This window comes from Sceloporus occidentalis, unplaced genomic scaffold, assembly GCF_023333645.1.
Source record: "Sceloporus occidentalis isolate IW3139 unplaced genomic scaffold, rSceOcc1.0.p SCAF_5, whole genome shotgun sequence".
Taxonomy (NCBI): Eukaryota; Metazoa; Chordata; class Lepidosauria; order Squamata; family Phrynosomatidae; genus Sceloporus; species Sceloporus occidentalis.
Window position 1 is genome coordinate 41,044,716 of NW_028316985.1, and position 13,926 is coordinate 41,058,641.

The 13,926-nt window shown below is 38.9% G+C and overlaps 1 protein-coding gene across 1 annotated transcript in view; it reads right to left on the reverse strand.

Annotated features, from left to right (window-relative positions):
* The window catches only part of LOC149312055 (small subunit processome component 20 homolog), an 81,780-nt gene that overhangs the window by 49,201 nt on the left and 18,653 nt on the right, over positions 1-13,926 (reverse strand). The window contains exons 14-22 of the mRNA XM_089523854.1: positions 13,728-13,816; positions 11,156-11,261; positions 10,168-10,318; positions 9,288-9,350; positions 8,400-8,567; positions 5,914-5,990; positions 4,612-4,691; positions 4,102-4,345; positions 446-658 (exon numbers count right to left, since the gene is read on the reverse strand). Of these exons, the coding sequence (XP_089379980.1) occupies positions 446-658; positions 4,102-4,345; positions 4,612-4,691; positions 5,914-5,990; positions 8,400-8,567; positions 9,288-9,350; positions 10,168-10,318; positions 11,156-11,261; positions 13,728-13,816 (1,191 nt within the window). The remainder of the gene's footprint in view (positions 1-445; positions 659-4,101; positions 4,346-4,611; positions 4,692-5,913; positions 5,991-8,399; positions 8,568-9,287; positions 9,351-10,167; positions 10,319-11,155; positions 11,262-13,727; positions 13,817-13,926) is intronic.

Here is a 13,926-nt window from a genome sequence, read left to right on the forward strand (position 1 = left end):
AAGTTGTAAATGGTCATTCCAATGACAGAAGAAAGCCCAGCTGCTCACAATCTGCTGACTCAGCATCCTTACTGCAGCTTAAGTTCCCCTTTATTGTTCCACTGCGACTAAAAGGAGGATTTCAGAAGTGTTCAGATCAAAGACTGTATCATTTCATCACAACTTGTACAAACTGTGCTCACCATTAACTGTGGTTAGCATAAATAATCAAATACTTTATGCAGTTGGTTTGTTTCCACTAACCACAGTTGATTTATGATCACCTGCAATTATTAAATTGTTACTTTGTCTTCTGAGTGATATAAAGTGTGAAAACAGACACTGTAAAAAAATCCAAGATATGATGGGAGAATAAGAACTACAGGACAAAATGACATTCATAAGGGATTCTATTCAATGTCTGTGCAACATCTGTTTTCTTTTATTGCAATTAGGCCACACATACTTTGCTGCAGCTCTTCTTGACTTCTTTACTGGCATCTCTTCAGTCACTGGTTTGTCAGAAACCTGTTTCTCTCCTTCACTGACATCTTTCTCATCCTCTTGCACATTTAGATTCATATCCTCAGAGATATCCTCTTTCACATTACCATCAGTGCTTTTCTTCCTAAGATCTTGCACTGGAGCTACTAATGAATCTGCAGGATAATATTCATTGCTGTAAAACAAACAAAAAAGGTAAGGGAAAAAAACTATAACTACTGCCATCTGTTTCTGGTTGGACTTCCTGCCTATCACTTTTCCTTTTCCAGTCCACCCAAATGCCTCGGCAAAATGATCTTTCATGTTATTATACTATACCCTGTAATTTCCATTAGTGCCTACTTCCTTGTTATTATATAAACTAGGCTCAAGCTATTCCTGATATAAAATCCTGACTGTTAGCTCCCTTTATTGCCTCCCTCTTATTAATCAAAGCAATTTTAGAAACCTTTATTTTGAACTGTCATCCCATACCATTATTATTATTATTATTATTATTATTATTAACCTTTATTTATAAAGCGCTGTAAATTTACACAGCGCTGTACATACAATCTTTTTAATTGGACGGTTCCCTGCCCTCAGGCTTACAATCTAAAAAGACACAACACAAAAGGAGAAGGGAGTGGTGGAGGGGAAGGGGCCTCTCTAGTAGAATAATACATATAAAATGCATAGCAATACAGGAAATGATTCAATAAAACAGACAACAAAAGAACATCAAATAGCAAGTGACAATTATGCAATGCCTGGGAACGCTGCCCTGAACAGAATGGTCTTCAACTCCGTTTTGAAGCTGGTTAAAGAAGTGATGGCTCTTGCTCGCGGGGGAAGAAGGTTCCAGGAGTGAGGGGCAGCGAGTGAAAAGGGGCGAATCCGGGATGGGGCAGAGGAAATCCTGGGCTGTGACAGCAGGCCTTGACTACCAGAACGGAGGGCCCTAGGGGGAAGGTGAGGAGAAATAAGGTCTGATAAGTAAGGGGGGGCCAGCCCATGGACGGCTTTAAACGTCGACAGCAGGAGTTTGTACTGAATGCGGAAAGGGAGGGGGAGCCAGTGAAGGGATGCCAACACAGGAGAGATGTGGTCAGAGCGGTGGGTGGAAGTGATAATGCGTGCAGCTGAATGCTGGACAGAAATTAAAGGACGGAGGTGAGAAAGAGGAAGCCCAGCCAGGAGGACGTTACAGTAATCAAGTCGGGAGATCACTAGGACATGGACCAGGATCTTGGCGGTAGAGGCGGAGAGATATGGTTGGATTTTGGCAATATTATACAAAAAGAATCTACAAGCCTTGGCTGTGGTCTGGATATGAGGGATACACGACAGAGAAGAGTCAAAGATAAAACCAAGACTGCGGGCTTGCTGGACTGGTTGAATAGAAATGTTGTCCACAGAGACAGAAAAGGAGTGTTGAAGGGTGGGCTTAGGAGGAAAGACAAGAAGCTCCGTCTTGGACATGTTGAGCTTCAAACGCTGATGGCGCATCCACTGCGAGACGGCTGTGAGGCAGGACGAGACTTGCTCTTCAAGCCTTGGAGAAAGGTCAGGGGTGGAAAGATATAACTAGGTGTCATCGGCATAGAGATGGTAGGAAAAACCAAAAGAGCTAATGAGTTTACCTAAGGACAGTGTGTAGAGAGAAAACAGAAGGGGGCCCAGAACAGAGCCCTGGGGAACTCCAACAGATAAGGGAACAGGAGAAGAAGTCTGACCACCTGCAACCACTGCGAAAGATCTGCCAGACAAGTAAGATCTAAACCAGTTGAGAACAGAGTCTGAGAACCCACTGTCTGAGACAGTGATCAACGGTGTCAAAGGCTGCAGACAAATTGAGAAGGATGAGAACAGAGTAAAGGCCATTAGCCTTGGCCTGTAAAAGGTCATTCGAGATCTTAGTGAGAGCTGTCTCTGTGGAATGCCTTGGGCGGAAACCAGACTGAAAGGGATCAAGGATGGAGTTGGCTTCAAGAAACTGAAGACAGCGTGAATAAACAACCCGTTCCAAAACCTTTGAAAGAAAGGGGAGAAGAGAAATCGGACAATAGCTAGACAAAGAGGAGGGGTCAAGAGAAGGTTTTTTCAGAATTGGGGAAATGAGAGCATGTTTGAAGTCCGACGGGAAGGAGCCTGTAGAGAGAGAGAGATTGAAGATATGGAGAAGCAAGGGCAGAAAAGAGGGAGCTACAGAAATTAGAAGACGAGTAGGAATTGGATCAAGAGGACAGGTAGCAGGTTTGGAAGAGTTCAGAAGTGCAGAGAGTTCATCCAAAGAGGCAGGAGGAAACACAGAAAATTTGTTAGGGGAGGGCGAAAGAAGATTATGAGCGGAAGAGGAATCAGAAGGGACTATCTCAGAGCGAATAGTGGTAATCTTTGAGATGAAATAATTAGCAAAGTCATTAGGAGAGAATGATGTGACTTCACTCAAGATGCTCTCTCACAGGTGGAACCATCTACCACACCCTATTTTGCCACCTACAACTGTTCTCTTACAGCAGTCATGAACTGCTGATGACTAGGGGCAAGGTAATTCCTGTCTTGGTTTTGAGAACTATCAGTTTTAAATTTTAGATTTTAGTATAAGGGTTTATTGTTATGAACCTTTAAGCCAGATGATTCATGGTAACCTTATCATATGGTTTTCTTGGCTAGATATAATCAGGGTCACCAGCAGGTTTCCATGTCTAAATATGGATTGAACCCTGGTCATCCTACTCTAACACTCAAACCACTGCACCACAATTGCTCTTATATGCATATATACGTTTGCACAGAGAATAACCCATCAGCATAAGAAAGCTGCTTTACAGTAAGTCAAACCATTGGTCCATACAACTTAGTACTATCAACACTGGAAGTAGTTCTTCTGGTTTCATGGAGGGTATTTTCTAGCTCTACCTGGAAACACTAGGAACTGAACTTGGGATATTCTTCATACAAAGCAAGCACTTGCCCCTTACCAAGTGCCTCAAGTTGTTTTTTTAAAAAGTAATCAATTATGTTTTATGTCATATTAGCATTTAGCTAATATTAAATGTTGTTAGTATAGATAGTACTGTATCCAGTTCTGGGCACCACAATTCATGAAAGATGTTGATAAGCTACAGCATGTCCAGAGGAGAGAGAACAAAATGGTGAAAGGTCTGGAAACCATGTACTGTGAGGGGTGGATTACAGAGCTGGGTATGTTTAGCCTGGGTAAGAGAAAGTTAAAACGTGACATGGTAGCCATGTCTAAGTATAGAAATGTACTTGCTACTTGCTATAAGTATATAAAAGAGTGTCATATTGAAAAGGGAGCAAGTTTGTTTCCCACTGCTCCAGAGATTAGGACATGGAGCAATGAATTCAAATTACAGGAAAAGAGATTCCACCTTAACATTAGAAAGAATCTCCTGATGGTAATAGCTGTTTGGCAGTTAAATACACTACCGCCAAGTGTGGTGGTGCCTCATTCTTTAGGTTTTTAAACAGCAGCCACTGGGAGTGTTTTGATTGAGTATTCCTGCATGGCAGGGGGTTGGACTGGGTGGCCCTTGTGGTCTCATCCAAGTTTATGATTTTATGAGTTACACTTCTTCCTTTTTCTTGCTGTCAGTGAAAGTTTTCACTTACTTAATAAACCTTAGAAGAAGAGGGGAAAGTTCTCTTGACCTGGGCTCCACTCTGTCTGGAAATTTTGACATTGCCTTCCAAAGCAGAAACCTAAAATTTGCATGATCCGTCCTTTCATTGCAGCAGATCTGACATTTCAGCTGTTCAAAATACAAAGTTCTGACATCTCCTTTGTGGGTTTCCTCTTTTTCAACATCTATAATGCTTTCCTGCTCTTCTTCAAGCTCATTATGTAGTTCCTTTTCTATAGAAAAAGCAATAAAGACAATTTAATATTTAAACATCTCTCTATAGCTTCTAATCACTTATTAGAGAATTGTAGACAGAAAATTGTATTTATTGTTTTGACTACAATAATGTATCTTCAAGAAGACTTAACTTAAAGCTTCACCTCAGCAAGACATTGTTATAGGAGACTACACCATGGAAAGAGATAGCAGCAACTCTTAGACTTAATTAATGAGTAGCTTTGATCTTGGCAAGGTTAAACCTCTTTATGGAATGTCTTACCGGCATAGGACACAGCTTTTTCCAAATGTTCATAGTAGACTTTCCAAAACTGCTTGTTCTCCATTTCATTTGCATGAGAACTAAAACAAAATAAATGAAGGAAAATGTATTTTGGAAAATTAGGTGACTGGTTAGCTTTGAGCAGCCAGTTGAATACTAACTGATATGTCTAGTTTATTTTGCAAACATTATTGAGCATTAACAGCTTTCCAATATTCATTTTTTGTGCTTCCTTGCTGCCAAGGTAAGGATTACAAAAGATTATGCAGAAGATTAGATCCCCAAAATGCATCTGGGCTGCTCCTATCCATTTAAATAGAGAAAGATATCAAGCTAAGCAGTAATGTTTCTTTCAGATGGATATAACTGGCAGAAATTCAGCAGGAGTGCCTTTCTCCCCCATTCTCCAACATGGAGATGAAAGAAAGGGGGAAAAAACACTCTCCTTCACATTTTGTACCAAAAGACATAGCCACAAAAGGAAGTCTATCAGTGTCACTGTTCTTCTTCTACAACTACTGGAGATTACGCACAACACAGTCTTAAAACTAGTCTTAAGATATTATGGAAGGCCTGTGCAAGACTGTGTGTGCAACCCCATGTGCTAACAGAATCTGTGCAAGAAACTGCACAATATTTGGTGCTACCCACAATCAGCATGTGCACAAAACCTTATGCAGACATCCACCTAATGGGCATGTTACACTAATTTTCCAAACTTACTTATTTTTATCCTTCCTTTCACCCAAAAAAGGACCTATATAGAACAAAACACAGATTTAAACAAAGCACAGCCAAAAAGAGACCCTTCTCTCCATCCCACCTCCATCACAAGCACGGTTGATGGGGACGCAAGAGAGGACTTTCTCGGTGGCTGCCCCTAGACTTTGGAACTCCCTTCCTATGGAGACCAGAATGGCTCCCTCCTTGTTGGCCTTCCGCCAGCAGTCTATGACCTACCTGTTCAGACAGGCTTTTAAAATGGAATGGTTGTAAAAGAGCGGCTTGATATGTTTTTTCATTTTAAAGTGTTATACAGTTTTATCTTTTTAAAATGTATTTTATTCTTTTAACAGCTATCTATTTTAACATTGTAATAATTTAATTCCTTTTTAATGCACCTCTTTTCCATGTTTTTAATTGTATTTTTTTTAATATTGTGAAGCCACTCTGAGTCCCAGTTCTAGGAAAAGAGCGGGATGCAAATATAACAACAACAACAACACTTTCCAAAGACATGTAGCATCATAAAATACATTGTTATATCTGTAAATGTATTTACTTTCTAGAAAAAATACTTACGTTATGAGCTCAGTCACAGGAATCCACAGTGGACTGAAGTTGATATAAAACATTCCCAGTAAATACCGAAGAGGAACCTAGAATAACATTCCAAAATGTTTGCTTTGATCTTTAAACTATCATTACTATTTAGAAAATCAGATGAGTGATACTTATTCCAACAAACACTTCCCTTAAATACTTCCAGTTTATTATTTTAATTGATCCCCTATAGTTATAGCATTTCACAGAAAAACCTATGTTTCTGAACAAAATAAATCAGAATTTGAATTGCAATTATGTAAAAACAATGAACATGTGATTAGTAAAATGTATAAACTTTTGTTAAAATTTGATATGGAAGAAGAACAAGTAAAGGATTGTATGATAAACGGAGCTAAGAACTTTGGATATAATATGCAAATGGAGCAATGAGAAAGGATGTGGTCAAAGGAATTGAAATTTACTTTATATTGTGATCTTAAAGAAAAGCGCTATAAAATAATGTATTGTTAGTATATGACACCTAACAAATTATGTACGTTGGAAATGTGAATGACAAAAAGGGATATTTTACTATATGTGGTGACCTTGTAAAAAGGCTAAAAAGTACCTGAAGCACAGGATTTTAAAGATCAATATACAATCAACACCCAATTTTTTTTTCTTCTGGGGCTGATGGATAAACAACTGGAAAGGAGTTATCGAATACATGACTTCAATACATGACTATGGCAGCAAGATTATTTTATATGCTCAGAAACAGAAGAGCGGCGTACTGCCTTCTAAAGAAGAATTGTTGTTTAAAATGAGTGAGTTTTCAGAGATGGACAAACTGTCTACTTTGATTAGAGAAAAATTGCTGATAACCTTTCTGAAAGATTGGAAACTCCTGATTGAAAATCCCTGATTGGTCTTTTGAGAAATAATGAAGGTGATATGATGACTATTGATTTTCAAAATCAGTAAGACACTAATAAATAGATAGTTTATAGAGTGAGGCAGAATGTTAGTAAATATTATATAAGCACATATTGTTGGAAGTCATTAAGTCATTCTTGGTTAAATATTATAGTAGCATACCTTGTAGTTTTTCTGTAATCTTATTTTATTGTATTTTGTGTTTCTCTGCGTGTTTTATTCAATTTTCTTGTATGCAGAATATTAATAAAAATGATTTTTAAAGAAGGAAAGAAAAGGCTAAGCTCTGTCCCTTCTCTTGTGGCCATGCTCCATTAATGTGCAGGCCTCAAGCACTTGCTTAATCTCAAAAGTTGCTCTTGGCCTCACAGAAGTTGCCTACACTTCAGGTACAGAGACATACTAGTCATATTGCCTATTCCCATATAGAATGCATACAAGGACAGGTTGTTTGTGCAGGATCACACTTACGTTCCCTACTCCCAATCGTCTCATATAACCAAAAGCGTACCCTGGTGGACAAGCTTTAGATTTCCAGAGGCAATTTCTCCAGACACAAAACCCTTCAAAGGTTACTCTTTTTTTTTTTTAAAGCCTTCTCTTCTTTAATGGACTTTTTAGTTAAAATAAGATGTTCCCCCTCACACTTTGCTTTAGAGGAGAGTCTGACTAATGTAACTAGGCTTGGCAACTGTTGAGAAAAGCATGTTGGTCTAATAGGGGATCTTGGAGGGATGCACCCCAATACAACCTACAAAATACATTTTTGGCCTCAAATAGCTAGGGGACATGGATTGTAGTTTCAACACATTATTGGCTCACTCTGGACAATTTAGAACCAGGAGAGGCCTTGTTCCCAATAGGATGTTGACCCAAAGAAAACATCCCAGTCACTTGTTGGGACATGAAAAAAATTGGACATGAAACACTAAAGGGGAAAAGACAAAAATGTTCCAAAATTGCCTCCCACACTATCCAATTTTGAGCGGACCTTGCAAAAACAGACCTGGAAGTTGTATGCAGTCCATGGTCACACACATTCCCCATTCCTGCCCAATCCCTAGGGAATAGTGGTTGGGAGGGGGGAACAGTAGTCAATAGAACATATAAGCCCTTTCTTTGCAAACATCTGGCCATTTTGTGTCAGCAGACATATTGAGCACTTAATCAAAAAAGGCACGGTAATAATTCACTAGTGGAATGGAAAGCTCTGGAGAACAATAGAGGGAAATACATTTTCATCTGAAAGATAAACAAGATAACTTTCCTCAATTTTGCTAATAGAAGCTTAACTTTTTTAACCTAACTTCCTTAAGTCTTCATTAATGCAAAGTTAAAAACATAATTCACAGTGGTCAGGCTCAGGTCACAGGGTCTCCCCATTTCCTTAAGTGAAAAAGAGAAATGGGGACATTCTTGTTCTCAGCCATTGTGACAAATCTGTTTCTAGAAACCAGCTACCGTTGCACTCACAGTGTTTTTACACCCATTATGAAAAAACCATAAAGTAAAACCTGACTCGTACATGACCTTTTTTAAACAAAAGGTAGAAGTTGAGATGTGTCTTTCAATAAATAATATTTTACCTCCTGTAAAGGTCCCTCAGGGTTCAGGGATTTCACAATGTCATGCCTTAGCTTCCTTAAGTGGAGCAATTTCTCACGATAATCATTGACACTTGCAGGTACAAGTTCTGCTTGAAGCAATATAGTGAACACAGACTGCAGATCCCCAGTGTTCGCATCCTTAATAAACTAGAAAAAATACATAACATTCCTTTAAACAAGGCTGCATGCATACACATCTTATTCAAAGAAAACAAGTCCCCGAGCACATAGAAATCTTGGCTGAGGATCCAAGATATGAAATTTAATATACAAGGAAAATAAGAAACCCCAAAGTAGACTATGGTCCAAAACACATTGTAGAAATAATCCAGTTTGAAACTGCTTTAACTGCCCTGGCCCAATGCTAGGGAACTCTGGAAACTGTAGTTTTGTAAGACATTTAGCCTTCTCTGTCAGAGAGCTCTGGTGCCACAATAAACTACAATTCCCAGGACTCCGTAGCACTGAGCCAGGGCAGTTAAAGCAGTCTCAAACTGGATTATTTTCTGCAGTGTGTTTTGGACCTATATAAACTTTTTTTCAATAAGGAAGAAAAATTTGCAACACACAATTTAAATTCCTATTCCTAGCTATTTGTGACTTTTTTTGAAAAAGAAAGCATGACTGAATTACCTTTTCTTAAATTCTAGCAAGTATCAAGCTTTCACTAACCACAGTTCTAATCCAAGATTACCTGGACAGAAAAATCTCATATCAACACAGTTATGTTGTTATGTAATCTAAGAATCCCACAGTGTTTCATCTACCACAGCAATCTTAGCTGTTCAAGCAGCATTTGAGCAGCATTATTTTTACATGAATGTCATACAAAAATTTGCTTCGCTGAATTACAACTTGAAACTTTACCTCTGTTTCTACTGGAAGAAGGTCATCAAAATGATTTAATATCCTTATTGTCAACAGCCGTACCTATTGAAAGGGAAATTTCATTACCTCTGTTTATGTTGTAAAGTACACTGTACACTGAAAAGATGCAATTATTATACACTGACTAAAAGGAATAACGACAGTAGTCTTAACTGTAAACCACGTAGCATCACTAGACTAAAGTGTAATTTATGCTTTCTGCATGCACTTTTGTCAATAAAACGTATTTCCTCAGATACAAGAACAGACAGACACAAGGGGTAATCAATGGTAGGATAGTAGAAAGTGAATATTCCAGTTTCATTCAAAGGAACATCACAGTATATAAGGAGTATTAAGCACAACATGAAAAACTGATGTGTAACTACAGATTATGCCTCTCCGTAGTGTAAACTATGTTCAAAGCAAGACTGATATGATCAAATTTTAATGCAAGTTCTTGTTCTGCTCATGTTCTCCCTGAACTGAGTCATTCCAGTATGGCTACCATGAGGCATGTAATTTTGTGGTGATCTTTAAAAGCTCATGAACAGGGTTTATAATGATTTTGATCCTTATATCTGATTTATGCTTGTTCTATCTTTGCCTTAAAGTCATGTTCATTTGTAAGATATATACTGCCAGAGAGCATAATTCAGACTATTAAGTATGCAACACTAGGTGAAATGCAAGCATACATACCCTAAATGTGATGAATTTCACCACTGGGAATAGTAATTACATGTTTTACTCTAATTTTATGGCAAAATCTGGCTAACACCACTAGGCTCTGTATTAAGGAACTGAATTTCAAGAGTAACTATTTATGAATTAGGAAACATGATGCATTCAATTTTAAATGGTTAGCAGGTAAGTTTACCTTAGGTATACTGGCTGAAATATTGTCTTGCAATTTAGAAAACAGTTCCATCAGATTCTCTTTAGACAGGTGCTCTCTATAACCACACAAGGCCAACCTTGTAGAGTAGAGATCAGCCAACAGCAGTGCAGATGGCTCTGAAGGAAATGTCCTGGAAAAAGAGTGAATATTTATGTGTACAGTACTTAAACAGAAGGCTAAAAAGATGTAAAATAACCACAACCTGGTAAAGTTCCTTTTGGACTACTTCTACCAGAATCAAGTAATGCTGGTTAAGGGATTCTAGGAGCTGAAGTCCAATAAATAAATATATAAATCCCCAAGCCCTGAAAACAACATAATGTTTAACAATTTTACAATGGTTTCAAGTGTTCAAAAGAACTTCAGATACATGACCTGGTGTATCCCTTACTGTCCTGTAATGTAAGTCAGTATTATTATTGCCCAAACTGCAGATAGGGGAATGGAAGCTTAGAGAAAACAGACTACCTAGGGCCAGCTAGCAAGTTCACAGAAAAGCTGAGGTTCAAACTGGGGACTTCCCAATTCATAGCTCACAAACAGTATCCATTCCACAGCAAAAAGCCCCAACAGATTACCTCCCAACTGAAGGCAACACTGAACAGAAAATATATTCCCCAATTCTGATAGACAATGAACACTAATTATGCAACATCGGTTAATATTCAGAGAGGGTTTGCATTTGCCTTCCTCTGAAGCTGAGAGAATGTGACTTATCCAACATCACCCAGTGGGTTTCCATGGCCAAGGAGTGATTCAAACCCTGGTCTCCCATTGTTCTAGCCCAACATGCATACCAGTATACCATGCTGGCTCTCAACCCAATCATTACTATTGGGCTTTTAGCAAGGCAAGTCTTGTCTCAGAAAACTTCAGTTCTTCTTTGGAAAAATGCAGTAGGAAATGAGTACACTTCACATAGACTGAATATTTTATATATCACAGTTAAAATTTCTTTCTTACATACATCAACAAAGTCTTTACATGCTCCACTGGTAACAGATCTAGAATTTCCAAAGATTCCGCTAAGCTAAGCAGTGTGCTCACAGCTTGGCAGGCCACAAACAAGTTTCCTAGGAAAATGAAACAGAATAACTTATATTAATACACACACACACAAAATTCCTCTTTAAGAAGTGCTTTGAGAACTCAGATTTAAAACAGAATATAAAAATACAAGATACAGCTACTTTGATATGTCTAATACCACTCTAATACCACTATCTTACATGTAAAAAGCTGCAAATATATCTACTGGGATGTTGAACACTCTACTTCATAAATAATGTAAGTTATGGGGAAAAGTAATCACTAAATAATTATGGGCCCTCTTGCAATCTAGATGAACAGCTCATTGTGACTTTGCTGTTTTTACCTGAGCCTGTGCTAATATTTACATGTGAATGCACATCATTTATCTTAATTGCTTTCAGTGATGCACATAATTTACACATTTGATCTTTCTGCTCTTGATATTCAATATGGACATTTTAGCCATGTGGTCATACAGAAATTCTGTGCTATGGTATAAACCAAATCAAGGGAAATCGAGAGCATTCCAGAAAAGAAACAGGGAACAGTGTAAGAATTTGATTGCATACTAGAGAAGTCATAAGAGGCCTTATTCAACATCTGGTTTCCTTAGAACTCACCTGGCTGGGACATAGGACAGAGCTTTCCCTACTGTGGATCCAAATTATGGAACTGATGATCCAACAGACCCTCCCTTCAAGGTTTTCTTGGTATGCTTTAAAAACATTTTTGTTTCCCCACTCTTTAGCTAGGACTGAGTTTTTGGTTACATATTAAAAAATGGCTATTGAGGAAGTTAGCAGCTTTGTTATTTTTTAAGTAAGCTGCACACGCCTTGACACAAGAAAGTCCATTTTGTCCAAGGCAGCTTCCTGACTAAGGGATTGGCATTAAACAAAGCAAAACCACACTAATTTACAAAGCACAGGGGTTTTGCAACCTCTAAATATCTTCCTGATTGCCAAGTCATTATTTTAATCAAGATAATCAAGTTATAAGATGAATAGAACCCAGAAAGAGGAAAACATTCCATTCATGAAGCATCAGCATTACTGGTAATTGCTTATATCTGTTAAAGACAGAATCATCACCCAATATTTACAAATGACAACTTCTATAACCAATAACTCCTACATCAGAATAAGCAACGAATTTCCCTGTGCTTCCATGGCAAAAGGCCAACTCAGGCATAGCTAGCTATTCAATTTTGCATGTTGCAACAAAGGTCAGAGCTAAACTAGAATCCCTTTTATTCTTTTCAATGGCCTGTTACAGACAGCCAAAATAAAGCTGCTTTGAGTCACAGTGGAGCTATGCTGTTTCAATGATGCATGCGTCCTAAGAGTCCAGAAGTCGCACCAAAGCCACGCTCCAGCCCTAAGGACTGGAGCGTGGCTTTGGTGTGGCTTCTGGACTCTTAGGACGCATGCATCATTGAAACAGCATAGCTCCACTGTGACTCGAAGCAGCTTTATTTTGGCTGTCTGTAACAGGCCAATGACTTCACAATAGCTTGAGGTTTTATGAACAAGTTGTCAAGTAGAGAATTCACTCAGTTGTCACTAATCTTCTATATCAGTCCATTTTCCCCAAGATACATCTACTCGGAGCTTCAAAACATTATTTTTGGACTGCTGCTTCTAGAATCTCCCAGTCACTGGTCATACTGGTTGGAGGATTCTGGGAGTTGTGATACAACTCCTCTTCTGTTTTTAAGCCAACTTAAGATGACTTCTGGCAAAAAACAATGTTTTTTAGTACAGTGGAACCTTTGTATCCATGGACTTGCCATCTGCGGATCTGAGAATCCATGGACAGCAAGCCTGTTGTCCCCAATGGTAGTGCATGCACGTGGCTGTGCTGCCACTGAGGATAATAGGGGTTTAGCTAAGCCCTTGTCCCATTGCCCCTAATGGCAGTACGTCCATGTGTATGCGCCGCCACTGGGGATGGGGGCTGTCCCTAATTGTGGCGCAGCCACGTGCACTCACTGCCATTGGTGACAACATGGACTTGAACATCCTCAGATTTTAGTATCCGTGGGAGGGGGGTCCACAACGGATCCCCCATAGATACTGAGTTCCCCATCGTACTACAACCGTAGAGCTGGAAGAGATCACAAGGACTATCCATTCCAACCCTCTACCATGCAGAAATACTGTCACACTGTGTGACGTCAAGAAAATCTTAGAATATAGTCACCCTCCTTATCGGTGGGCTTGCCATCATGGACTGGAGCATCCGCGGATGGCCCTTCCTCATTCTCATCAATGGTGGTATGTGCAAATGGCTGCACCAATGCGGTCTCACGCATTCCCATTGACCAATGCATTCCCACAGACTATAATGAGAGTTGAGGTCCTGTGGTATTTGGCATCCGCACAGGGGTCCAGAACAGAACCCCTGTGGATATGAAGGGCCAACAGTACTTCTATCTCCAATACATACTATATTTTGCCTTTTATCCACAATTATACAGCAATGACATATTATTTTAAGGAACTAACCTTTGGAGAGTTGTCCTTTGTCCAGAGCAGTAAAGAGATATTCAACAAAACCTTTAATAGCTGGTAAGACCTTTTCTTTGGCAAGAGGTCTGTTAAAATATTGAAATACAAATTTAACTTGTTGCTGCAGTTCAAGATTTCAGGTAAACTAAGTATTCTTAGCTTCCAATGAATATGTTTTACTACATTCTACACTTGA